The sequence below is a fragment of the Miniopterus natalensis genome, chromosome 3 (genome assembly GCF_054644295.1).
Source record: "Miniopterus natalensis isolate mMinNat1 chromosome 3, mMinNat1.hap1, whole genome shotgun sequence".
NCBI lineage: Eukaryota > Metazoa > Chordata > Mammalia > Chiroptera > Miniopteridae > Miniopterus > Miniopterus natalensis.
This window is the reverse complement of record NC_142083.1, coordinates 22,324,754-22,350,937: the sequence shown is the minus strand read 5'-3', so window position 1 is coordinate 22,350,937 and position 26,184 is coordinate 22,324,754. Positions and strand designations below refer to the sequence as shown.

At 41.3% G+C, this 26,184-nt stretch overlaps 1 protein-coding gene across 2 annotated transcripts in view; it reads right to left on the bottom strand.

Annotated features, from left to right (window-relative positions):
* The window catches only part of CTNND2 (catenin delta 2), a 688,599-nt gene that overhangs the window by 146,438 nt on the left and 515,977 nt on the right, over positions 1 to 26,184 (bottom strand). For both annotated transcript variants that reach the window (XM_087815345.1, XM_087815346.1), the window contains one exon: positions 20,980 to 21,193. In XM_087815345.1, coding sequence (XP_087671471.1) covers positions 20,980 to 21,193 — 214 coding nt within the window. The remainder of the gene's footprint in view (positions 1 to 20,979; positions 21,194 to 26,184) is intronic.

Genomic DNA, 26,184 nt, shown 5'->3' with positions numbered 1-26,184 from the left:
CATTTCATTGATTTTTAAAGATAGCAGTCTGGGAGCTTTTAGTAGAAAATGGGCTGAAATGAGAGAAGTGAGCAGACCAGGGGAGAAATAATCGGGTCAGCAGAGATGGAAGTGGTCAAGTCTGATGCACAATGTCTGGCCCGGCAGATGGACTAGGTGTAGAGTGGTGGTGGGGGGAATGGAGATGCCTGGCCCTGAACGACAGAGGTGGGAGGGCCTGGCGGGAATGTGCACTGGGGTTCGGATGTGTGAACTTCCAGATGCCAGTGAGACAGCCAATGAGATGCCAAGAGGCAGCCGGGCGCAGGACTCTGGGGCACAGCATTAGGGATACAAATTTAGAGCCCTCCGCATTTAGATGGTATTTAAAGCTGCAGGACTGGATGAAAGTCACAGAATTAGAGTTTAAATAAAAATCTGAATGCCCAGGGCGGGTCCTAAGCACGCCTACATCTAGAGTCTGGTGGAGAAGGCAGCTTGGCATAAAGAAGAAAAGCACTATAAAAATTTTAGCTACACAAACTGTTAACCTTGGGAAACATGACTCTTCCTGAGTCTGAGCTGATGCCTCTTCTGTTAGTTGCTGAGGTTTTTTAATATATATAAATATATCACAGGTAACCTGAACGTTCAAGTTCTCCTTCTATTATGGTCACTAATGAAAAGCCGAGCCGCCGTTCCCACTTAATAGCATCTGTTTCAGGCCCATCATTGGGTGATTGAGGATAAGTGAAAACGAATTATTTGGCTGATCATTATGGCACGTAGTCAGTGACTATAAGCAGAACAAATGACGCGAGGGAATAAAATCACTTATTCTAGGTATTTCCCGAATCAAAGCATTTGCAACATAACCCGAGCGCAGCAAAGCAGGCGTGATGACAGAGCCTCTATTATGATGGGAATGTAAAGTGTAATAGGGTTTTCAGAAAGTACTTTAGGAAACGTGACAATCTTGCTTATTCAAACGCTAGGTGACAATTGGCACTTCTTCTTCCGGTAAAATTACAGAACGAATAAAATGACTTGTAGAAATATTGTCGAATGTGCAGAACACATGTAGTGCATTTGTCTGTTGACTAACCCTTAGGTTAGTATAAAAATACATTATTTCCTGAGAACTGAAGGCGACTTTCACTGAGTCATTCTGCCAACACTTTGAAGTTTCTACGCTTTGTTTATTTCAGGCCAAATTTCAGAAAGTGTCTATTTCTTGACATTAGCGATTTCTCTGTATGAATATATAGCATATAAAATAAACTCCCTTTTACATTATAGTTAACTTTTATCATATGTTAAGCTCTGACCCCCACCCTGAAATGCATGTTGTTATATATTTTAAAGTTTTCTAGGATAATAATAGTATTATATTTTCTGATCATAGCATTAACACATGGTGACCTTAAAATCATCAGTCTATTAAAAAAGGGTAAAGGATAATGTAGAACATCCGCCCAGAGATAATCCGATTTGGGGAAACTGCTTCACGCAGTCACTTTACAGAAATAGACCCACAGCACATGCTGGCTAACTGGCTCTTTGCATTCAATATATGTCATGGATATATTTTGGTATCAGCAAATGTCGAGCTGCATCGTAATTTTTAATGCCTGGTAGTGTTCTTGTTGATGAGCTGTTTTCATCCAGCTGTATACTGATGGACATTAGGTTTTTTTCCAGACGTTGGCTCTTACTGGGCGATGTTTTAAACACTTTCCATATATAATAACTCGTTTGCTCTGAAGATTTTTAAAAATAGCTCCTCAATACAAATCCCTGAAACCTGAATTGCTGGAAGAAGAGTTTGCACATTTTAAACAGTGAGGCAGACTGCCAGATGCTCTCCAGGAAGGCAGGACCCCGACCCTGTCGCCGGCAGTGCCCGTTTGGCGGCCCCCCGCCCAGCACTGCAGGCCAGCGGTCAGCTTCACCTTCAGAGACCTGAGCCCAGGCACTGTCTCTTTCCCACTGGCGCTCCTCTTAATTAAACTTCTTATAAGCATTCTGGCGGATTGCTGGTGTTTTCTGAAAAGCCAGTTCATATGTTTTGTTACTTTATTTCCCAGTTGGGCCATGGAGGAACTAAGCACACAAAGAAAGCTACTAGAACTAAACACACAAAGAAAGCTACTAACAGCTGCAAGCCGAGAAGACCCTGAGGGGCTCAGGAGGTATCAGAAGCAGCACTGATGCCCACAGTCACCATTTACTTTTCTTATTTCTAATCTCTACTTTTTATAACCCTTAGTCTACTGACCCCGACGTTGCACTTTTAAAAAATGGAGTTTATTGGGGTGACGTTGCTTAACAAAACCATACAGGTTTGAAGTGCACAACTCAACAAAACATCACCTGTATGCTGCACGTGATTACCCAAAGCAAAGTCCCTTTCTGTCTCAGTTCAGACCCTCTTTTGCCCTCTCCTGCCTCCCTCCCCCCTTCCCCCGGCCAGCACCATGCTGTTGCCAATGTCTACGTGTGCTGTGAGATACATGTATCTCTCTTAATTAATCCCTTTGACTTTTTTCACCCAGCCCCCAACCACTTTCACTTTTAATGGCATCTTTTAATTCATTTGTTTCCTATTACTAATTCTTTTAAAAATCCAGGTGACATCTGTCTTTGTTATAGTTTCCCACTGCCATACTGTTCTACCTTGTGCCCTGGTGGGAGCAAGCTTCAACAGTTATAAATAGAACATGTAAAAAGGCTTTGGGAACCTGTAGTCAAAATACATACACACTGTTGACAATGGATATTAACATTTGCGCACTGTTTCAATGGCAAACTCATTTCTCTGTTGCCAGAGTCCAAGGGCATAGCTCTAGACACCCACTTGACTAAATATATCCATTGTATTGTGTTCGTAGGTTGAGGGCAGCAGCATTGATGTGACTGAAAAGCAGGATGAATTCACTCATGAAATGAGCTCCCACTTACTGAGCGAGTAATTTATACCCCTCTCCATACCACTCTGTGAAGCCCAGCCTGCAACAGTGGGAACTCAGGATTGGTACCATCATCCTAATTGGACTCTATTAAATAACAGAGTCCATCCTAAATAATGACTCAGATGCATTATTTCTAGCTTAAATTACCACATTGTTTCCAGCTTGAAATACCACAATAACATTGCTGTTCTTACCACCTCTATTTATCCCAAACCAGGCTAAAAATTCTTCATATATTCAAGGATCTATGGTACTACTTATTTGAGATTCGAGTTTTGCAACAAAATATTAATCAAAATACACACACGAATATGTGTACAAAATATATGCATTGCAAATGCTTAAGAACAGCTTTTACCTATCATCTCCTGGAAGTTAAAAAATATATTTACGGGAAGTGAGATTTTGAGGGGTATCATTCTTTTGATTTTGCTCAGAGCTATTAGATATATAGTATGCCCTCCTGAAACTGTATGAAATGTTTATATCATCCATTCAAGTTCTGAAAAATACCTTGCAGAGGAAACCTTTGAAACATTTGCTATTGAGTTGCTCTTTATGGCAATAATTAAATAGCATTATCGATTATTTCTTTGGATGAATTATGGTTTGCAATGATAAAATCGTATCATTAGATGGAGGTATCCTCAATTCCACTACAGGAAAATATGTATCAATTAATTTAAAAACTATGTCATATTGTTTATATCAGATAAATATATATATACATTAATCCTTAGTAACTACTGGTATGGTAGCGGTGATGATGGTGATGGTGGTGGTGGTGGTGATGATGGTGGTGGTGGTGATGATGGTGATGCTGGTGGTGATGATGGTGATGGTGGTGATGGTGGTGGTGGTGGTGATGATGGTGGTGGTGGTGGTGGTGATGATGGTGATGGTGGTGATGGTGGTGGTGGTGGTGATGATGGTGGTGGTGGTGGTGGTGATGATGGTGATGATGGTGGTGGTGGTGGTGGTGGTGATGATGGTGATGGTGGTGGTGGTGATAGATGGTGATGCTGGTGGTGATGATGGTGATGGTGGTGGTGGTGATAGATGGTGATGCTGGTGGTGGTGGTGGTGATGATGGTGGTGGTGGTGGTGGTGATGATGGTGATGATGGTGGTGGTGGTGATGATGGTGGTGGAGGTAGTAGAGATGTTCGTGGTTAGGGGTTGTAGAGGTGGTGGCGAAGGTAATAAAGCAGAAAAGCAAGAGTTGAAAAACACAAAATGATGGCCTAGAATTCAAGCTGTGATTTTGTTTGAGATGGAATTGAGATCTCCCATTGCCCATTCCAACCCTTGCAACAGTATCCCGGTGTTGCTGCGGAGACGTTAACACCATCACCCTGACAACTCACACAGCAAGCTCCACTATGAAGCCAGACAAACGAGCAGTCAGTGAAGAGGAGCGAGTCTGCCACTGTCCCAACCCTCCGCTCAGGGAGCTAAAAGGACAGAACAGTGGTTATTAGGTGACGACTATGGCTGAGACTTAGATATGCAGCTTAATAAGGAGATTCCAACGAATTATCCAGGAGGATTCACAGCGCTCCAACTATGTGCTGAGTGGAGCATCATGGATACAGAGATGACCATGACCCTGTCTCCGCCCTCAGGGAGCTTGTGGATTAATGTCCACAGCGGAGGGCGAAACAGCCCATCTCTGCTTTGGGGTGTGAATGGCAAGTCTGTCATAGCAACAGGGGAGGGGACTGTGATTACTAACACCTCACGGTGGGAGACTGTACAGGTGAAATGACGGGAGGGGCAGACGAGGAAGCCGGGAATATCTGAGATGAGAGAAGTCAGTAAAACCTAGCAGAATTCTACTATTTTTAAAAGTGTGTACAAAATTAGAAATTTATAGTATATAGATTTTTGTTGTTAAAATGAATTAGAATGAGAGGAATCACAACATTTAATCCTTTCAACCTGGAAAAAATATAATTGTTATTAATTTATTAAAATATATTTGGATCTTATTTAAATTTAGCCTTTAGCAAGACCTATCTCTTTAAAAAAAGAAAGACACAACTATGTCTTACTGCTCTTTTTGAGATTACACAACAATAATAGTTCATAAATTCAAGATTCTTTCTTTTTAAAAAATTTTTATATATCTTTATTGGTTTCAGAGAGAGGGCAGCAGAGGGAGAGAGAGATAGAAACACCAATGATGAGAGAGTCATTGATCGAGCCCGCAACCCGGGCGTGTGCCCTGACCGGGAATCGAACCCCGATCGCCTGGATCCTAGGTCGACGCTCAACCGCTGAGCCACGCTCGGCCGGGCAATTCAAGATTCTTAATTAAAATTAGCCCAGACAGATGACTCATATGTTTTACAATTATGGAGTTGGTCTATTTGGTAATAAGCAATTTCGCATAGCTTGATTACTTTTTCTTAATTTCAGATGGTCAGATTTTCCTAGATGGAAACATTTTAACATAAATCACAGGACATTTTTTAAAGATCAAAGCAGTACACTGTACTCCATTCCCTAAAACAAGACTATCTTTTAAAATATGAACTTTGCCTTAAATATATGTATTTACAAACATAGACATTCTATAATACCTCTAATTCTTTTCACAGAGAGATGTTTTGTTATAGGAGATGTGGTTTTAAAAAATTATATTCTGACCTCCATTCCTAAAAGTTAGTAAGTTTGAGGTCTGAGGACATTTCACTTAATTTACACATTCCCAATAAGGCTTAAATTATTCCCAGAATAGGTGAACCTAGATAATATCTGTCTGTCTATCTATCTATCTAGTTGCCATGGGGAAAGCATGTATTTGTATTCCAACTTGATTCTGTTTAAGCAAAGAAGAAGTCTAGGTTTGGGACATGTGATGTTAGCCTTTTATTGTTCCCTTCTCATCCCAATGTAGGGGTAGAGACAGTGACACACTTTCCCTGCTGGGAATGATGAATTAAGGACTCTGCTCTTTGAGGAAATAATTTACAACACTGACCATGGAAAGAAGGCTGAGCACAGACCATGACTTATGTAACTAGCAAAGAAAGTAGGCTAATGTGAGCTTAAACTGTAACACATTTATTGTGAAGGCAGAATTCTAACTTAATATTTAAAGCACTGAAAGAAAAAAGATAACTGGGACTGGTTGAGAACTCACTTTTAAACTTTACACACTGAAGCATAAATGCTGCTTGTGTGCCGGACACATCAGGGAACCTCTGCTTCCTGGCGCCTGCAGGAGGTGGAAGGATCCATCAATGTCCCTGACCCTCAGGCAGGTGACACGAGTCCCTTCTCCATCTCTGCCCAAGGGCTCAGCTGGGCAGGACTCTGTTGGTCCCGCTACTCCCCAGCAAACATGGAAAGTGAGCTGGCTCCTCAGAGGACCATCCTTCATAAGGATGGAACTAGCAACTACGAAGGGTTCCTGTGCAGCGGGGATGCCGGGTTGCATCTGAGCGGACGCTTCTGTCCTCTGCTGAGCTCGGACAGGACTGGGACTCCTGGAAGCCTGCAGACACAGGCTGGCAGAGTCTGTTAGGATGTGGGCCCAGGAGGTGGTCTGGGGAAGAGCCCCTGCCCTGTGCCTGGTGGGGACCTACATGTGTCTGAGGACGGAGGAGAGCTAGGCAGTGACTGACAAATGGTGCAGGAAATTTTCCAAGGAGAGAACTGATGTGAGTGAAAACCAGACACCAGGTACCGTGAGCAGGATGCAGTAATGGGGAGCGTGGCCTCAAGGGCCATAGTGGGAGCCATGACTTGAATGTGTCCCCAGCCCAGCAATCAGAAAGGTACCAGGTAACGATGGAAAACAACTATTTTTTGTAATGCCTGGGGAATCAGCAGCACTGTTAAGGGACTCCAGAACACACTGTAATGCAAAGGGCAGCAGGCCATTTTCCCTTTCTGGGCTGGAAACTTCCCCTTGGGGGTTCAGGGCAGACACCTGTGGGGGCACTTTGCTCAGGGAGCAGCAGGTGAGGCTGTGACAACCAGCAGAGCAGTGCACGCCATGCTCAGGGGAGTAGTGGCAACCAGCGGGGGGGGCTGCAAAGCCTTGTGGAAGCACTGTGGAGGTTCATGCTAGGCCCAGAGTGTAAAACAGATATACAAAGAAGGCTGGGAATAGCAGTTCTAATGCAGAATGCACCTGGCAGAGTGGCAGACAGGACTGTGTGAGGGACATAAATGTGCTACAAATCCAGGGGCTCCCTGAATGATGCGGGTGTGTAAGCATGTCTCTGTGTGTGTGCATGCAGGCATGTGCATGTCTCTGTGTGCATGCCTGCATGGCACAGGAATGCTTGTGTGTGTGTGTGCATGCCTCTGTGTGTATGCCTATGCATGCATGTGTACACCTGTGTGTGGGTGTGCATGCCTCTGTGTGTGTGCATGCAGGCATGTGCATGTCTCTGTGTGCATGCCTATGCGTGCATGTGTACACCTGTGTGTGGGTGTGCATGCCTCTGTGCGCATGCCTATGCGTGCATGTGTACACCTGTGTGTGGGTGTGCATGCCTCTGTGCGCATGCCTATGCGTGCATGTGTACACCTGTGTGTGGGTGTGCATGCCTCTGTGCGCATGCCTATGCGTGCATGTGTACACCTGTGTGTGGGTGTGCATGCCTCTGTGCGCATGCCTATGCGTGCATGTGTACACCTGTGTGTGGGTGTGCATGCCTCTGTGCGCATGCCTATGCGTGCATGTGTACACCTGTGTGTGGGTGTGCATGCCTCTGTGCGTATGCCTATGCGTGCATGTGTACACCTGTGTGTGGGTGTGCATGCTACTGCCTTTTATTTTTCAGAGGAGAGGGGTGAATGGGAGATAGTTGGCATTTTAAGTAGATTATTTTCCTTAACTTTAGTCTCTTTCTTCCCCCATCCACCTGTAGGAAATTTATATTTCCACAGCCCACAGATGCCCTCAAAACTCTGAATGCATGTGACTGCCCTCAACTTACCTCCTTCAACTCTACTGCTGGTGCTCTCTCCCAAGGATTCAGCAGTATTTGCATAAAACAGATACAGCAAAAGAAATTGGGTCATACATGACCCAGCTATCCCTGTTCTGGGTACCAATCCCCCAAAATTGAAAACATTCATTTATAAAGATATATATATCTTACGTTCATTGCAGCATTATTCACGGTATCCAAGACATGAACACAACCTAAATGTCCTTCGATGGACAATTGGATAAAGAAGAGGTGATACATCTATGCAATGGAATACTACTCAGGCATAAAAACGAATGACACCATTTGCAACAACCTGCATGGACCTTAAGAGTATTATGCTAAGTGAAATAATTCAGATAGGAAAGGGCAAAAACCATATAATTTTACTCATAATTGTAATATAAAACAGAAACCAACGATCAAAACAAACTCATAGACACAGACACCAGTATGGTGGTTACCAGGGGGGAAGGGGGATGGGAGCATGTAGAAGGGGGTAAAGGGGACAAATTGGTAAAGGAAGACTAGACTTTGGGTGGTGAACACACAAAGCAATATGCAGATGATGTATTACAGAATTGTACACTTGAAACTTATATAATGTTATTAACCAATGTTACCTGAATATATTTAATTTTTAAAGAAAATTTTTTTAATAAAGTAAAAAAAGAAAGAAATTGAGAACAGTTAGAGGGGAGACACAATGTCGAGCAGCTGTGGGCTGGAGGCTTTGCAAATTTCATGTCAGACAGATTTTCTGTGGCCTAATAATTTTTTAAAAAGTAATTTGCATAGATATAGCTGTTTCCATAGCAACTCAAATAGTGTTATATTACATCACAGCCCTAATGGAAGCTTTAGCAAAGCTACCTAGACATGGCAAGGGGACTCCCTGGAGGTAAAAGGACTTTTAATAAGACCCTGGTGTTTGAAGGTTCATCAGCAAACTGCAAAGAGGTATTCCTTTCCTTTCAAGAACTGTGTGGTTTATTAATCAGACTGGGGGTTTGCTTTTGGGAGAGTTCTCATCCTGGAATCATATGATCATTTATTTCTTTTCAATCCCATTTTCATCAGGTTCAAGTTAAAAATACCTAGTCAAGCCTGGCCAGAGTGGCTCAGTTGGTTGAGGGTCATCCTGTGCACTGAAAGGTTCGATTCCTTTTCAGGGCACGTTCCTGGGTTGCAGGTTCGATCCCTGGTTGGGACACACAACTGATTGATGTCTCTCTCTCTCTCTCTCTCTACCCCCCTTCCTCTCTCTCTAAGCATGTTCTTCGGTGAAGATTAAAAAATAAAAACTTAGTCATGATCAATGTGAAGTTTATAGATGACAATAAAAATTCACATCTGTGTTTACACACTCCAATAGCCAAGTTAATAGCAAGGGCAGTTTTGCAGAAGATTATTAAATTGACAAACTGATTGAAAATCCTAAATGATCCGTGTTCATCGCATAACCACAACTGTGTGTTAAACACAAATTTCTACTTCCTGTTCATTTAACAAGGCATTAGGAAGTCTCCTGAAAGTGACATGGAAGGTAAAGCAAATTAACACCATCCTGCCTATAAATGTCCTTAATGCAGGCTCGTGGTCCGTGGTCCAGCAAGCATAAGTGATCACACATACCAGCAAACACCTCCAGGGACAAGAGCAAAGAGGAAGGCATCTCCTTCACCCTCTATCTGGGAAAGTAGCCTGAAGCTGAGGCTCCACGGCCAGAGAAATACAATTGTATTCAGCTTTCTTCTCTCTTTTTAACTCTCTCTTTTCCTTCATTGCCCTGGGCATGCTTGGAACCAATATAAAATTAAACATCTACTCCATCCAGACTAGGAAAGCACTTCAAGAGCAAATAAAGAACTAGGACAAAGCAAAAACTGCTGCAGTTAATATCCAAGACCTCTTTGGATTAATAAACCTGTTTCTTGGCTGCTTGGAATCCCCATTTCTCAGCCTTAGATTTCCAAGCATATTACTACCTCTCGCTCAATTTAGAGGGAAAGAATTTTAGAACGAAGAATAAAAGATGAAGGACAATGTTTTTTCATCTTAAAAAAAAATCTCTTAACATAAAATGTGAGGAATGGAAGTCGTCTTTTTGCTTCTGATACTAATGAATATCAAATACGGTTAAATAATAAATATGCACCTGTTGTTTGACTTATGATGGGGTTATGTCCTGATAAACCCATCCTAAGTTGAAAATAACCTAAGTCAAAAGTGCACTTAGTACATGTAACCTAACAAACCTCAGAGCTTAGCCTAGCCTACCTTAAATGTATTCAGAACACAATATCCAAATAATACTGGCAACACGGTCCACTGTAGAGGACATGTTCATCCTCAGGGTCACACGCTGACTGCAGCTGCGGATCCCTGCTGCTGCCCAGCATCACGAGACTACCTACCACATAGAGCTGGCCTGGGAAAGATCAAAATTCAAAACTCAAAGTATAGTCTCCTGTGAATGCATATAACTTTCACACCATCAAAGAGTCGAAAAATCATAAGTTGAACCATCGTAAGCCGGGAGCCACCTGTATCTGGAAACCCCACCAGAGCGCACACTCGTGTTTGCTTTTAGCTAAATAACTTTGAAGACAAGCTTCAGAAACTATATTTGTGGACAGATGGGCATGCCCCTTGAAAATGGAATTGAGTTAATGAATTAAAATCCATTTTCTCAAAAACAAAAATCCAACATTCATGAAAGCCAAATGATACGTAGGGCGAGTGGCTCTTTTGGCTAACAAGTACCATTACTTTAAGCACTACATGTGTTTGTCCTGGGACTGCTGTATGTGAAGCACTGAATAATTTTATGTTCAAGTTTCCATGTTTTAAAAACAGTTATTTGAAAAAAATTCCCAAATTCTAAGTTGGACGACTGTCATTTACACAACAAATTAATAGTATTTGCCAGTTTTCTCTCATCAAAGAGAACAGTGCTGACCCTGGGAGCATCTCTGCCAATATCTGTGTGAAGCAAACCAAGTTGTGTAGAGAATTACAAACCAAACCACCTTCCTCAGGGTTCCCTTCCCCCAAGGCGCTGGCTTCCAGAAGGATATTAGATTAAAAGGCAAATACGGACGGAGAGAGAGTAGAACTGTTTGAAGCACTCAGCCTTAACCTTGATGCAAGGAAGGTGGAAACAGTAACACTGAGAAGGGGCCTACTCCGTGTGAGGGTGTGTGCAGGTGTGCACACGCTCAGCCACACGTGCGTAAGAATAACGCAACCAAATTCATCCTAATGAGAGGAGCAGTGATTCTGAGGATGTACGGGGACCTTACCCCCACTGCTCTCTTCACTCATGAATCACTGTCTTGCTGCCATCGCCTGAAAGCCAGACTCATGTCCACCTTTAAAACCATTACACAGGTGACTTTCTTCTTTAAGTCATTCCTGCCCTCCAGTGGGAAGTCTCTTCCCTGAGCTCTCCTGGCCCTTTCTCAGTGCTTACTTTGTAGAACAATTATTCATGTGCATCCTCTCTCCCACTTCACTGACAGCTCCTTGGGGACAGAACTCATGCCTACATCATTTTTATATTTACATCGTCCACTCCACCTTACACAGTGTCGCTCAGACACAGAGTGGAGAGCACAGGAAAGAAAGAAGGTGGGCACAAAAGCCAGCTGCTAAGGACGCCTAGCTACTGGCACACGGCTGCTGTGATGGCAAATACACCATCAGTCATGATGGGCAGCCCACTGGAAGGGAGAGTCACTGAGCGAAACAAACAAAGCTGAAGTTTCATCCTTTAAGGGACAGCCAGGAAGGAAGTCTATTTTGAACATTTCATCAGGAATAACAAATAAAAACATCTGCTGGAAAGGAAACCAGGTGTCGGGCAGGAGATGCTGACATTCTCTAATTCTCCCCTCTCCTCCAGGATCCAGCGGGGATTTCCGTGTTGCGTTTGTTAATGCTGGTTAATGTAATTTTTGTGATAATTGTAGAGCAAATAGAGCAAACCCTCAAACGTAATTAGGGAAAAGTGTTCCTAATTAACTTGTAACTAGCGAGTCACAAAGTAGAGCTGCAAATGGGTTGTGCATTGTCAGACCTAAGGAGTAAAACGCACTGCACGTTTCCATTGGGCAAATAAAACAGAACAAAATGCTCTTGGCGATACTTCCCTTTGAACCTTTACAACTTTGGGCACACTCTGAACTTAACTGCAGGCAAGCACAGGCACGCTTCACGGCACCAGCACCAGTGATCGTGGAGATGAAAATGAAGGCAGCCTGATGGCACCACATTTAAGATGCCCGGATGGGTACACTGAGGCTCTGATGAAACCCCAAAGGGATTGTCGGGAAGAGAAGACTATGAGAGTTGCCCGCTTCAACCCAGGGAACAGTCCCATCGATAACTTGCTCACCGCTGGCTGGGTTAGGGACTGTTCCACGCAACTTCTGCTACATTTGCTGGAAGTCACTCCACTCTTTCTCGCTCATGCAAGCAAGCATGCGTGACTACGAGGTAACCTTAAATTCATTCTAACATGCAAAAATGATAAGTGAGGCACATTTTTTGGATAATTCTGCTGCTATCAGCAACGACTTATTTTGGCATCTTTCAAAACACGTCCATGCCTCCTAACCCCTCCCCCCTCCCCCCAGATGGCCCACCATGGTTACCGCTGTCCCGGAGGAAGCAGAAAGTGAGTTTCTTCAAACATTCATGGTCAGAGGGCCTTGGTAAAGATGTGGATTCCCAGGCGATTACTATAGAGATTTGGGGCCCAGAACTCTATATTTGGTTAGGGGGAATTGGAAAATCATTGTGTAAGGCAGACAGGCTATGGAAATAGGTCTAGGGAATGCATCACACAACAGCTTTGACACTGAGCACCCTCCTTTAAATCTGGCCACAGGGAACCACTGGGTGCATTCAGGGCACCCAGCACAATGACTGATAAGTGGTGAGTGTTCAGGAATGTTTGTTAATCCTTTCTTAGGATACAAGAATGCAGAGAACACTCTCAGGTTAGGCACTTTGGGGAACAATAAGAATATAAAAGGCAGGAAATAATGTGACATACCAGTTCTAGAGACATCTACAGGTGTCCTACTCACTGGAAGTTGGAGTAAAGAAGGGTCACAAACTGAGAGACACAGTCAACAAGTCAGTATCTTATCAAATCATAAACTAGAGCAAACTACCACCCCCTTAAAAACATTTTATATCAAAATGCCTTGCTCACTAGAACACAGGTGCCACCATCTTGGTCATTAGTAAGAGAGCTATGCCCTGGGGAAGGGTGATCTGTCACTGGAAGGAGGCTGGGTTACTGAAGACTATGGGACAGAGGCAATATCACCCTGGAACACTAATCTCCATACTTCATTTACAGGAGAGAGAAAGAAACTCCCATCCAAGTTAACACCCTGTTATTTGGGTCTTTTCATTTATTTAAGCTGAGTTCCAGTCCCATCACTTTCTCATCTCCTTAGCCTGCTTCATTTGTCATCACACCACTGGCCACTCCCTGAAATGACAGGTTTATTTTTTGTCTTATTCACCACAGCACAGCCTCCATGAGGGCAGGGCTCTGAGTTTTAGGCATGAAACATTCCATAATGGCTCTGCTAATGGATATTGATATTGTATTTAACGTCTTCACATAGTTCACTTCTTTTTATATAAATTAACTGAAACCCAAGACCCCTCCCAACTGTGCCCTTTCTTTCTTTCTCCATCTGGCTCCCTGGAACACAGGCACCACCTTGGCCATTAGGAAGAGTACTCTAGGGATGATCTACAGCTAGAAGGTACCTGGGTGTTCACCCCTGTATTCTAAGCCGCTACTCAGTGCCACATAGCAGACACTCATCCCATCATAGCAATGAAAAGAGGGGACAGAAAGATGAGGATCTCAGGGCCTGAGCGTGAACAAGCAGACTGTGACCTGAGGAGCATGGAGCACAGGTGCTCCTGGATACACAGGTTTCCACACCAACCGCAGCTTTAGTTAGGGAATCTGTTGAGGTGATTCTGCATCCTTTATAGGGACAGGTGATCTCATGATTTCACAGTACAAAGCAGAGAAATAGCTGTTGTAACACAGCATGGAGGGATGCCTGTTAACAAGTGATAGTGGAAGGCGTGTCACACCCTCCATGCAGCAAAGAGGCTGCCAGCCTCTAAATGTTACAAGATGACAGCAATGTTTACAATTCTGTTTTCCCAAAGAGCAGATAATATGCATGGATGGACTCATCTTCCCTTCAACTGGTAAATGCATAATACCAAAATTAACATTTTCCTGGGATTCTTTCTCCTGATTCAATGTAAGTTCATAAATTGTAGACCTGGAAGCCCGGCACCATCAGCCTGGCCTCACCTGACTGACTAAATCCAAGGAGATCTCCATTTACTCGACTTCCCTCTGATACTCTGGTAGATGGAATAGTGGTCCTCCAAAAATGTCCCCATCCTAATCTTCAGAACCTGCTGATATGTTGCCTTATAGGGCAAAATTAACTTTGAAGATGTAATTTAAGGATCCTGACATGGGGAGATTATCCTGAGATTATTCTGAATTATCTAGGTGAACCCAACCTAATCCCACGGCTCCTTAAAAGCAGAGAACCATTCCTGGCAGCAGTCTGAGGGAAATATGACTGTGGAAGATTTATCAGAGATGCAATGCTGCTGGTCTTGAAGACAGTGGAAGTGGGTCACAAGTCAAGGAATGTGGGTAGCTTCTAGAAGCTGAAAAAGGCAAGGGCTCTCCATTAACGTGCCCAGAAAGGAACACAGCTCTGTTGACATCTTGATTGTAGCCCAGTGAGACTGGTGTTGGATTTCTAACCTCCAGAACTGGAAGAAAATTAATTTGCTTTTTTTTTTAAGCAGCTAAATGTGTGGGAATTTGTTGTAGCGGCAATAGGTCACCCATGCAGGCTTCACTGAGTGGCTGCCATGGCCTCAGCTAGGACTGGTGTCTGGGGACCCTGTATCTAGGGTATCTGCTCTTAGGGTTTGGGATGGCTTATTAACTAAAGGCGATGGGCATGGGCCAGGGCTCATGAATGCCCTTGAACAGTGAATTCAGTGGGAGTTGACGCTGAAATAATGTATCTTTTGAGGCCCTGAAAGTATGGCACCAATTCCAGTGTGAGGCGGCCCCACTTTCTGAAGAAACCAGGCCCCAAGAGGCATGGAGAATCCTTCTGGTGAGGACTGTGCAGAATAAAGCAGTTGGGAAAAGTGGTTTTTGCACTTTAGTTAACTTAAGAATTGTGGACTTTGAACTTAAACACACAATGGTGAGAGATATTGATTTTTTAGACTGTAATTCCTTTGAACTTTAATGTCTTTGGACTTCAACAGGAAAGTGGATTTAGACTTTGGTTTTTAATTCCTCCTTGGAAATTTGATATTTGGTGGGGCTGACATTAAAATCAGAAGCATCTCCACATTGCTGGTGCTTCACTACTTGTGTGTCTCTATTAGCTTATATCTTTCTGATGGTGTTTAATCTTTTTGCAGAGCCTCTGATATGCCACGTTGGACATGTGGGGTAAGAAATATATTTGGGATTTAATTTTAAATTTTGGGAATACATTGACCCTGGACTTTAGATAAGGTGCTATTCGATCCACTTCAGCACCTCTTGGTATAATACAGAACATGCCCACCAGGACTCTCAGGTCATCACCAAAAAGCCCCATGAAGATGGAGGAAAGGCTATCTTGACAACTGCTCAGTTCCAGCTTTGGAGAGGTGAGCCAGGCCTCTCGTGATCATAACAAATGGGAAAAGAGAGAACGACAGGCTAGAGGATGTTAATGAGGAAAATGCTTCTCTGTTCCAACGTTTCATTCCATGAAGGGTGTTTCATTAATGTTACACCCAAGACTCTGAAATAGTAAGCCTATACTTGGCTAACAAACCTAGAGCAATGCCTCCAACCTGGCTTCTATGAGCCATAGACGTAATACTTAGTAATATTTACACTCTGTCTTATCAAACTGTTCGGAACTCACGCAGGGAATGTATTCCTTATTAGGGACATAATGGAATAAAGAGGTGAATGGAAGGAGTAATTCAGTAGATGAAAAACTTCATCACATTTCTGCAAGATGCAAAAACAGATGGAGGTGAGTTGGCAGGTAAAACTGAGGGGAAGCCAGCATGGCCCAGTATATGCAGAGAGGCGACTCTGTCCTGATGGCCCAGCGAGGTGGCTGGCTGTCCTAGTGGAACCCTAGGAAAGGCTCATGCTTAGAGAAGGCAGGTACGTGGTATGTAGAAATGAGAAGGGAGACTATTGGAGGGTGACTGATTGAAGAAAACAATAGTCTGCCTTCTCACTCTCTATCTCTGCCTCAGTGGAGAGCACACCCCACTGCCAGAAAATAACGACTCCTTCCTCCAAATAAATAAACACAACACTCAGAAGAATATTTTGAAAGAGGTTGACTGCACTGGGGGAGAATTAAAAAGTTACTGTGGGTATCTGAGCATTAGAGAAGAGTCTTCCTTATTAGGATACTTCAAGGACTCATCATTACACAGCTCACTCCTGCCTGCTCACCTGGAGTTGAGCTCACAGTTAACAAGCTTCGCCAACGTGTACAGACTTCAAACTCTCTATGTCTCTTGTCTTAAAAATGAGGCAAGAACTGAGAGGGCCTACACCTTGAAAGTAAACTTGCAAAAACAGTGAGAAAGACTCCTATCAGAACAAGTTGAAAAAAATGACACCAGAGAAAAGTGAAATGATTCATGATAAAGAGACAAACAAACCTTAGTTCTAAATAACATTCTTAGAGAAACTGAAGAATAGTTTATATTCATAAAATAAGAACAGAGGCTACCAAAAAATAACGCAGAGTTCTTAGAACTAAACTAATGATGATGATGATGATGATATCTCCCTAGATCCCTGCCCCCCCAAATCCCTTATAGATAAGTTGAGGGAAATGTTGAATACTGGAAAAATCTCTCAGAATGTATGATTAAAAAAAGGCAAAGGGCTCCAAATTATATAACAAAGTATAACAGAGTGAAAAAAATCCAAGAGGTTAAAAATCTAACAAATAATAATTCCAGAAAGAGGGGACAGAGGAAATGAGCAAATTTTTAACAAAATAACAAGACAATTTTCTAACACTGAAGCCGGGACTCTTTAAATTGGAAGTGTCTGATACCAACGACTTTTTTTTTTTTTTAAAGGCACAGACCTAGATATATCATCACGGACTTTTATAGTATAAGATTAAAATTAAGTTACCAAAAATATTACTAGAAAAATAATTGTCTATCCATCCACATCCAATATCAGTCATGTATAAAGATTTAATATTGACACTTTTAGAATTTCATCTTCTAAGCACCTTTTTAAAGAAACTATAAGAGAGTAAACCAAGAAAGAGGAGGGCATGGAATCTAAGAGATAGAAGTTCCAAATCAGGAGAGCTGTGCAGCAGGGTGTAGAGAGGAATCATCCAAATCTGTTATAAACAGAAGATTCTGGCGGTGAGATTCTTTGGAACTGATGATGATTGAAATCATGGACAAAGCTGAGTTGATGGGCATCATAGCTGATGGAGGATCCATTCAGATACGATGCTAGAAATGTACTTTTTTGACAGGTATCGCATTAGACTCACTGGGGGAAAATGTGACTGCTGAGTCCCACATGGATCTGCTCTTCTACTATAATGAGGCAAAGGCTGATCTCTGGCTTTCGAGTCCTTGAATCAAGCTATAGAAAACCTTGGAAGACTGACTATGGTCACAGAAGAGATGGCAAATATAGTCAACCCTGATAATGTAAAAGTCAAGCAAGATGACAGGTTGTGAATGTGAAGGGTGAAAACACAGGAACACTAATACCCTTATCTTACAAATGAGTGATAAGAGATAATATCTGTGTTAGATGGAAAAAAATGGAGACTTTAAAGTTACTGATTAAATTTGCAAAGATAATGATCTCACCATTCTGGTAAGAAGAGGAAGACATGAGTGATGAAAATGAAAAAAAACCCTCCTCCATCATAATAGGAAGTCAGTATGAAAAGCCTATGGTAATTGATTTACATAGAGTAAAAAAGAAGCAAATTATTTCAAGACATGGAAAAACCATGAGAAAACTAAAAACCAAAGGAACACAAAGCATAAGTTAAGGCCGAATGCCTCTGAGGGATCTGAGAGGGCAGATGAGGCAGGGGACTGGTGTTTTCATTATAAGCATTTTTATACCATTTTATTTTTTGACTACATATATCTATTACTTTGATTGAAAAATTAAAAGAAGACAATGCATTTAATTATCAGGCTTGCTGCTTCCAATCCTTCACAAGGAGTTGCTTTAAGAAGATGCATTAAGAAGTCAGGCCAATAGGGACCCGCTTATTTTAAACACAGCAACACTTATAAAGCCTCATGCTTTCACACTTATTTGCATTGCTTTATTTCCCTCACTAGTAAATGTGTTCGTTCACTTCTGGGGAAAGGAGGGTGACAGTCTGGACTTAGGTCTGTATTAGTTTCACGGAGCTGCTATAACAAAGTACCACAGGCTGAATGAGTCAAATAACAGAACTTCCTTGTCTCACAGTTCTGGAGGCTCCAAGGCCAAGATCACAGGGTCACCAGGGTTGGCTCCTTCTCAGGGCTGTGAGGAGAATCTGTTCCATGCACCTCTCTGAGCTTCTGATGGTTTGTGTGCAGTCTTTGGTGTTCCTTGCTTGCTTAGAAGCATCATTTCGATCCCTGCCTTCATCTTCACATGGCCTTTGCCCTGTATGTATCTGTGTTCAAATCTCCCTTTTCACGAGGACATCGGCCTTATCTGATTTTGGGTTCACCCTACTCTAGTATCCTAACTTAACTAATTACATCTGAGTCACATTTTGAGGGACTATGGGTTAGCACTTCAATCTATGACTTTGGGGGGAACATAATTTAACTTATAACAGAGCCCTTTGGAGACTAGGCATTAAGTCAACTGACCTAATACTATTAAGGAAAAGAGTTAAACTGAGGTCTGTCTCCTTCATTAAAAGGAAAGCCTATTTGGGTCTGCGAAGCCTAAGATCAAAGAATACACTCCGCTCTTGGAGAAGTAGAAATCTTAAGGACACTTGCTTCTAACTGAAATAAAACTTATTTATTAAGTTTTATGGTTCAATAAAACCTGTTTTATTATGATTTGTAAAGCACTCTGAAATCTTTAGTTGGGCATTTCAAAATTTAGGTTGATTATTTCCATATTTACAGAGAGGAAAATTATATTAGTCAAGCCCAAAGGACATGCAGCATTTCTAATCAAAGTTTATTTGCTTCGGAGCATTTCAAGTAATGGCTAGCATATAATGGCTTCAACTGGATTTTAATAAAATTCTGATCATCATCTCACAGTAATTATGGCATAGGAAGAAAATTATTTATTGCCAGGCCTAACAGGCAGTATCTATTCTGCTGTGAATAGATATGCAGTGCAAACAGGCAGCTGTTTTTTTAAGCATGCATGTTTGCGCTGAATGTAAATGTATGTAAATACTTCAATTTTAACATTTTATTATTGTTCAAACAGTTTGCCAAGGAATACTCAGTAAATAATTTAAAGCTCTGCAAGACCATTTCTTTCTTTTAGTCTTTTATTGCTTATAATTTGACACTCTAGTCTTCTGGATATATAACCTAGATCTAATCTAATGTCTGATTGTAAACATGCTTGATTTTTTTTAAATCACTAAAATGGTTCCTTTGAATATTTGTTTACAAAATATCCTAGTTTGCAAATATCTAGAGAGGAATTCAAAATGTATTATCCTCTTGTAATTTTTCAGGACATTTGTTTTCATGCACTTGCTAACACGCAGGAAGGAGAAAGGCAGCCGAAAAACTCCTGTGCCCTAGTGGGGCTCCTTAATGTCCTCAGTCATCACCCTTTGCTGAATTCTGTATTAGTTCCACTGAAGAGTTACAAAGGAAGTAATATCTGTTACTTTTAAATCACTGCTTTATTTAATTTATTCATGAACATCTAACCTAATTCCCAAAAGAATTTTGGGGGGGGCTTGTCACAACAGAAGTGAATCAAGACTCTTCACCCTTGCACTCTGCTCCATGTTCTAGAGCCATCGAATCCCTTGCTGCTTACCTAATTCAGTTTCCAAACTGTGGACGTGTTTGTCAGGTTAGCAGAGTTCTGGATAATTAAAAGATCTGTTCATGAAAGCCAACCTTTCAATCCATTCATGGCCCAAAACACTTGCTTGAATGGGGTACTTTGATGAACCCCAAACCAAATATCACCTAGAACAGCAATGTATATAATCAAGAAGAGCTACCTGAAATCCCATATTGAGGACACCAACGTTGTTAGCACTCCAACAAGTAAAACTGCACATCTAAAAAGCGAGAGATGATAACGAATGTCTAATGCTTACTGTGTCCATATGTATCCCCAGAAAGGCACGTGTTAAATGCTTTACATGTGCTCACTCATTAATCCTGATGGCTCTAAGACGTGGTTACTACAGTTTTCTCTGTTTTACAAACTCAAAAGTTCTATGTTTAGGAAAAGCCTTTCTCTCATGTTCACTACTGAAAAGTTCCTTAATATGTAATACCATGGATCCTTGTGACTTCATAGGAATATTTTATAACAGAAATTAACTGTTAAGTACAATAAGCTCTCTGTTTTTAACTATAATATAAACCAGAATATATACCTTATTAGCAATAACTCAGATACCATGCTCTTTTTCATTGTTAATGCCATTCTAATGATGGCCTGTGGGTACTTTAAGATGCTGAACTACATCTAAATCCAATGACAAAGACTGAAAATGGTCAAAGAATTTTAGTGAGGGTTATGTTTATTGGATTCTAATGATTTAATTTGATCAACCCATGTGTGTTACATTTAATATGCTCTTACTTGCTTGTTTTACCATTTGCAAACACCTCCTGGAGCTGCCTACGTTGTTAGCCCCGGAGAGGCCTGGTCCACGTTACTTGGTAGCACATTTGCTACCATGCTAGAGAACGGAAACCGATCTTGAGAGTCAGCCACGCTGTTAGTGAGGCTCTAACCTGTGACCAGCTCCCGGATCTCCAGGTCGGTGGTCTTGCGGAGTAGCCTGACCAACGCCGGGATGCCGCCGCAGTTCTTCAGCGCAATCTTGTTGTCATCGTTGGCCTTCCCGTACACCAGGTTTCTCAAGGCTCCGCAGGCACTACGGTGGACTTCTGTCATCCGATGATCCAGCAGGTCCACCAGGAGCTGGATGCCTCCTTGTCTCCTTATCTGAAAGAGCACAGGACACACTTTGGGCCTCAGACAGGAAGCTTTCAGTACTTAAATCAAAACAGTTTTTTCATGTGAAGTAGTTGCTACAATTAATTGCACTGAACTATTAAAATTGAGGCACAGAAACAAAAAAGAAAACAAATGCGTTCTCATTAGATTTTATTGCATTTACTTCCTTTAATATCCTACTGATAAAAATTCAAATGCATTTCTTTTCAAGCTATGGAATTTTGGAAAGGTGATTTTAACTTTCTAATGGGTTTCTCAGACACATCTCTCTATAAAAATATGCCACATACTCAGGGCAGGAAGCAGTTGGAGAATCAAGAGAATGCTTCTCACTCCTAAGACATCACATTTAACCTGTGTCTTAAAGGGCTGCAGAACTGATGTGCAAAATGTTAAAATTATGCTTAATAGGGAAATGCTCCCAATATTTCAAAGGAACAAGAGCTAAATGAGAAACCAGAGGATTTAATACAAGGATTTTCATCTAAGAAAACTTGGAAAATAAAGTCTCTCTCCATGAGAGCTAGCCAGAACACTAAGACCTGGGTATGTTATCCTTAACTTAGGTATTTGCTTAACAACAACAAAATCAATTTTGGTGTTCTTTCACCCAAAGAACATTTTGATTTTTTGATAAGTGAATGGAAAAAACACACATTGCAGTATGTTTCCAGATTGTGTTATCCTTTAATGGTTAGACCAATTTTAAAACTTAAAGCAAACAAATTGGCTAGTTAACATACAAAACATTTTGAGGAGTTTTTATTAGCAAAGCTGCATTTGAATATTTCTGCATTTATATGAAAAAAATAACACAATTCATTCAGTAATACTGTTTTCTTTTTTTAACTTCAACCTCCCTCAGGGATTGAAGAATTACAACTTGGCATGAAAGAATATAATATGAGACCTTTCCTACTTAGTTTTCTTATTACAGAAAACTCATTCATCCCACAGATGTGGGGGGCACATGGCTCAATCCTCCAAATCTTTCAAAGGTGCCCAAATTCCACTTTCTCGATGTAGCTACTCCAACCACACTTTAAAACTGCAGTCTGAACCATACGGCCTCCCCAGCATTCCTGTTTTATCTTAATCCGCTACAGAATTCTTTATAGCACTTACGATCTAACTTCATTATTATGGTTATTGTTACTGTCTGTCTTCTGCTAGAAGTATGTTCTTGGAGGGCAAGTCTCTTAGTTTTATTTACTGATAAAACTCCATTCCTATCGCAAGTGCAAGGCTGGGCACAGAGGAGATGTTTAATAAATATTTGTTGAGTAAATTAGGAGGAGAGTATATTACTTGTTACAGTAGTATTTCTCCGATTTAAAGGAAATAACAGATCTTTGGTGACAGGTAAGGATATCTCTGGGGGCTACAGCAGACTTTCCCACACGGAGAGCATGTGTCACTCCTACAAGATGGGCCATCTGATGATTCAGAATACACCTGTAGGAATCATTTTCATCTATACACAAACTAAAAACACAAAAAGTTGCAACACTTAGAACTCACAGACTCTAAGTCTGTGAGAAACATGAATGGGATGTTTCACATAGTTTACGTCCTATGGCAACAGAAACAGGGAAGGGAGAGGGAGGACATGGGTTGTTCAGGGAATTTCCCTGAGGTGCCTGCACAGCCTGTGGTGGGGACCGCACCCAGGGAAGGTGACTAAAGGGATTGTTGGGTCACTTTTAAACAGAGAGAAAGGATCAGAAAACAACTTTTTCCCAATTTACAGTTTTACCCAGGGCCTGCTTGGCACCCATTCAAGAGGGATGGAAGTGTGTACCACGGTGTACATGTGTCTTGGACATACATCTGGGTAATAGCATCAGCTTTATTATACTTCAGGAGGGATATTCCCCTTGTACGAAAAGGTTAAACTATGAATGTCATTTTCTCTATGTGTGTATCTGTACATGTGTGCTTTACTCAAACATTCTCAGGGGTGAGTTATTTTAATAATGATGAAACCATTAAAAAGAGGTAGTAAAGCCATTCTTACAGTTAACCAATTGGTTATATACTAAAAACAGATGGTATGGTAAATCTATTTTATCTATATATTTATATATATGTATTAGCTATACTATTTATTATAGTTAATATTCTTAACTTATGATAATATATTTCTCATTCATACAACATAATGGATCAAGCTATTAAAATGTTATTGCAAAGCATTAAAAGGGAAAATGAATTAAAAACAGATGCAATATAAATTCTTAATGGTATAATGAGAACACAATGTATCCAATGTGACCCTAATTAATGCCATATATCCAAATTTGTGGCAAAATCTTAAGTTCTATTTTAACCCACTTAGAGACCACAAATAAGACAATAAACTTTTCTTTCTGCTGCTTTATTTTGGGGGGGGAGGTGTCACCAGATCATCAATATTAAAAACTTTTGTTTTCTTGGGTTGAATTTTATCTAAGAATGTGATAATCCTTCAGTTTTCTGAGGCCAAACAGCAGTCAGAGCTGACATTTAAACTTTCACGGGTGTGAAATGCAAAGGTCAGGCCCTTGGTTCTTCCCCCTCCTCCTGCCACCTCCCCTTTCCGAGCAGGACGAGAGGGGAGTCCCGAGGGGGCTTCCAATTCAATTACGGGGCCTTTACACTTACAGGGTGTCTGGGGGCTGTGGAGGGGCCTGAGCTCAGCACCCCTCACTTCCCCTCTGCTTTTCTCCTGGATCCTTCCTCCCTTCGACTTTTCCTCGCACCCATTCTTCTGGTTTCTTTGTTATCTAACCTTAAACCCCTATAAAACTCCAAGCCTAGTTTAAACATTAATAAAGTACAACTTCTCTTTGAAAAGTTATCAGGGGAAATTCTACTCTTTGAAATGGCACCTTTACTCCCTCTCCCACTGAACGGCAAGCGTTCTCTCTTCCATTTGTCCCTTCAGTGGGTCACTCCCCACGCAGGAGGCGGGCCCTTGCTTTAGCCCACAGACTATCCTTTCAGGGAGTCTGCCCTCTTCCCCGACTCCCCAAGCGTTATCATGCAGACTTCTTCAAATCAAACCTTAAACGATTCTAGGTTTAATATTATTAAAACAAACCAATAAAATGCTGTGTATCTAATATATGTAAAATATAACAAAATTAAGTGCACTAGGAGAGTGGGTCATACGGCAGTAAGTTAGTAAACATGTATCAGGTGAATGGAAGAATGGGGCAGTTTCCTTCTCTCTCTTTTTTAAATTATTTTTAAATAGACATCATTTTTTAGAGCAGTTTTATGTTCACAGTGAAACAGCAAAAAGTGCAGAATTCTTATACACCCCTGTCCTCATGCATGCACAGCCTCCCCCATTATCAGTGTCCCCCCACCAGAGGGTACATGTGTTCTAACTGAAGAACCTGCATTGGCACATCATTATCACCCAAAGTACATAATTTAACTTAGGGTTCACTCCTTGTATTGTACATTCTAGGAGTCTTGACAAGTGTACAATGGCATGTATCCATCATTATAGTGTCATACAGAATAGTTTCATGATCCTAAATGCTCCGTGCTCTGCCTAGTCACCTCTCCCTCTCTCCTCTCTAACTGCTGGAAACCACTAATCTTTTTACTCCCTCCACGGTTTTGCCTTTTCCAGAATGTCACATAGTTGAAATCATAAAGTATGTAGCCTTTACAGATTGGCTTCTTTCACCTAATGATACATACACATTTACTATCTTGAGAGCTAGCTCATTTCTTTTTAGTGCTCAATGATATTCCACTGTCTGGATGTAGCACAGTTTATTCATCCATTTACCTACTAAAGAACATCTCGGTTGCTTTCAAGTTTGGACAATTATGCATAAAGCTGCTTTGTATAGACCAAAGTTTTCAACTTCTTTGGGTAAATACCAGGGAGCACAATTGCTGGGTTTTACAGTAAGGGTGTGCTTAGTTTTGTAAGAAACTGCCAAACTGTCTTCCAAAGTGGCTGCACCATTCTGCATTCCCACCACCAATGAGCGAGAGTTTATGTTGCTTCATATCCTTGTCAGCACTTGGCTTTGTCGGTGTTCAGGATTTGGGGCATTCTAATAGTTTATAGTGGTATCTCATTGTGTGTTCTTCTTTTTAAAGACTGTTTGATTAAGATTGATTTACACTGATACAAATGATTGGATAAAGAAATCAATGTTGAGATACACATAGGGAAGTGTCGCTTGAATTGGATTTGAAATGAACAAATCTTATATTGGCTACTTTCCTGAACTTGACAGGCTCAGGGAATGACTGGAAAGGGTTCTTCATACATAACCTTAGTAGACAGCCTTAAATTCATTTACTAATTTATTTACTGTATGCTTCTCTGATAGATTGTCCACTTTAGTAAATTGTTCTTATATCAATAGCTTGCATTTATTTCTCTGCTTAGCCGTGAACTTTAAGGATTTAGGCAGAGAGAGAGGAAGATGGGGGACTGATGGATCCCATTCCTAGGAAAAATGTAAAAAATGGATTAACCAATCAAAGCAAAACTTTGCCCTACTGTCTGTCCTTTCTGGTTGTTTATAGAGAGGACATTCTTAACCCTGATGCAGAAAGTCTCTGGGGGAAAAGGCTGGGATATGCGTGCACAGAATCACTGAAGCTCACCCAGTTTGTACTGAGGGGGAAGGAAATTGGCTTCCACATGTTTGCTATAAAAACCATTGTTTTAAAGTGCTTTTACAATGTAAACTCTAGAAGCAAATATATCTAAAACATCATTCAAGAGGAGGATGCAATGGTTTTCTTCTGTATCCTTTCATTACGAGGCAAAATATATGTAAACTTTTAAAATCAGAAAACAAATAGACAATTCAATTAAATACAAGAAAAATGCAAGTAATATAATATCACCCACCACAAAAAATGAAGCCTTACCACTTATGGGACTTCTAACTGTTAACATTATCTGCATGTATTGAGGATAAAGTATATTTACTGATGAATTAGATATTATCATTAAC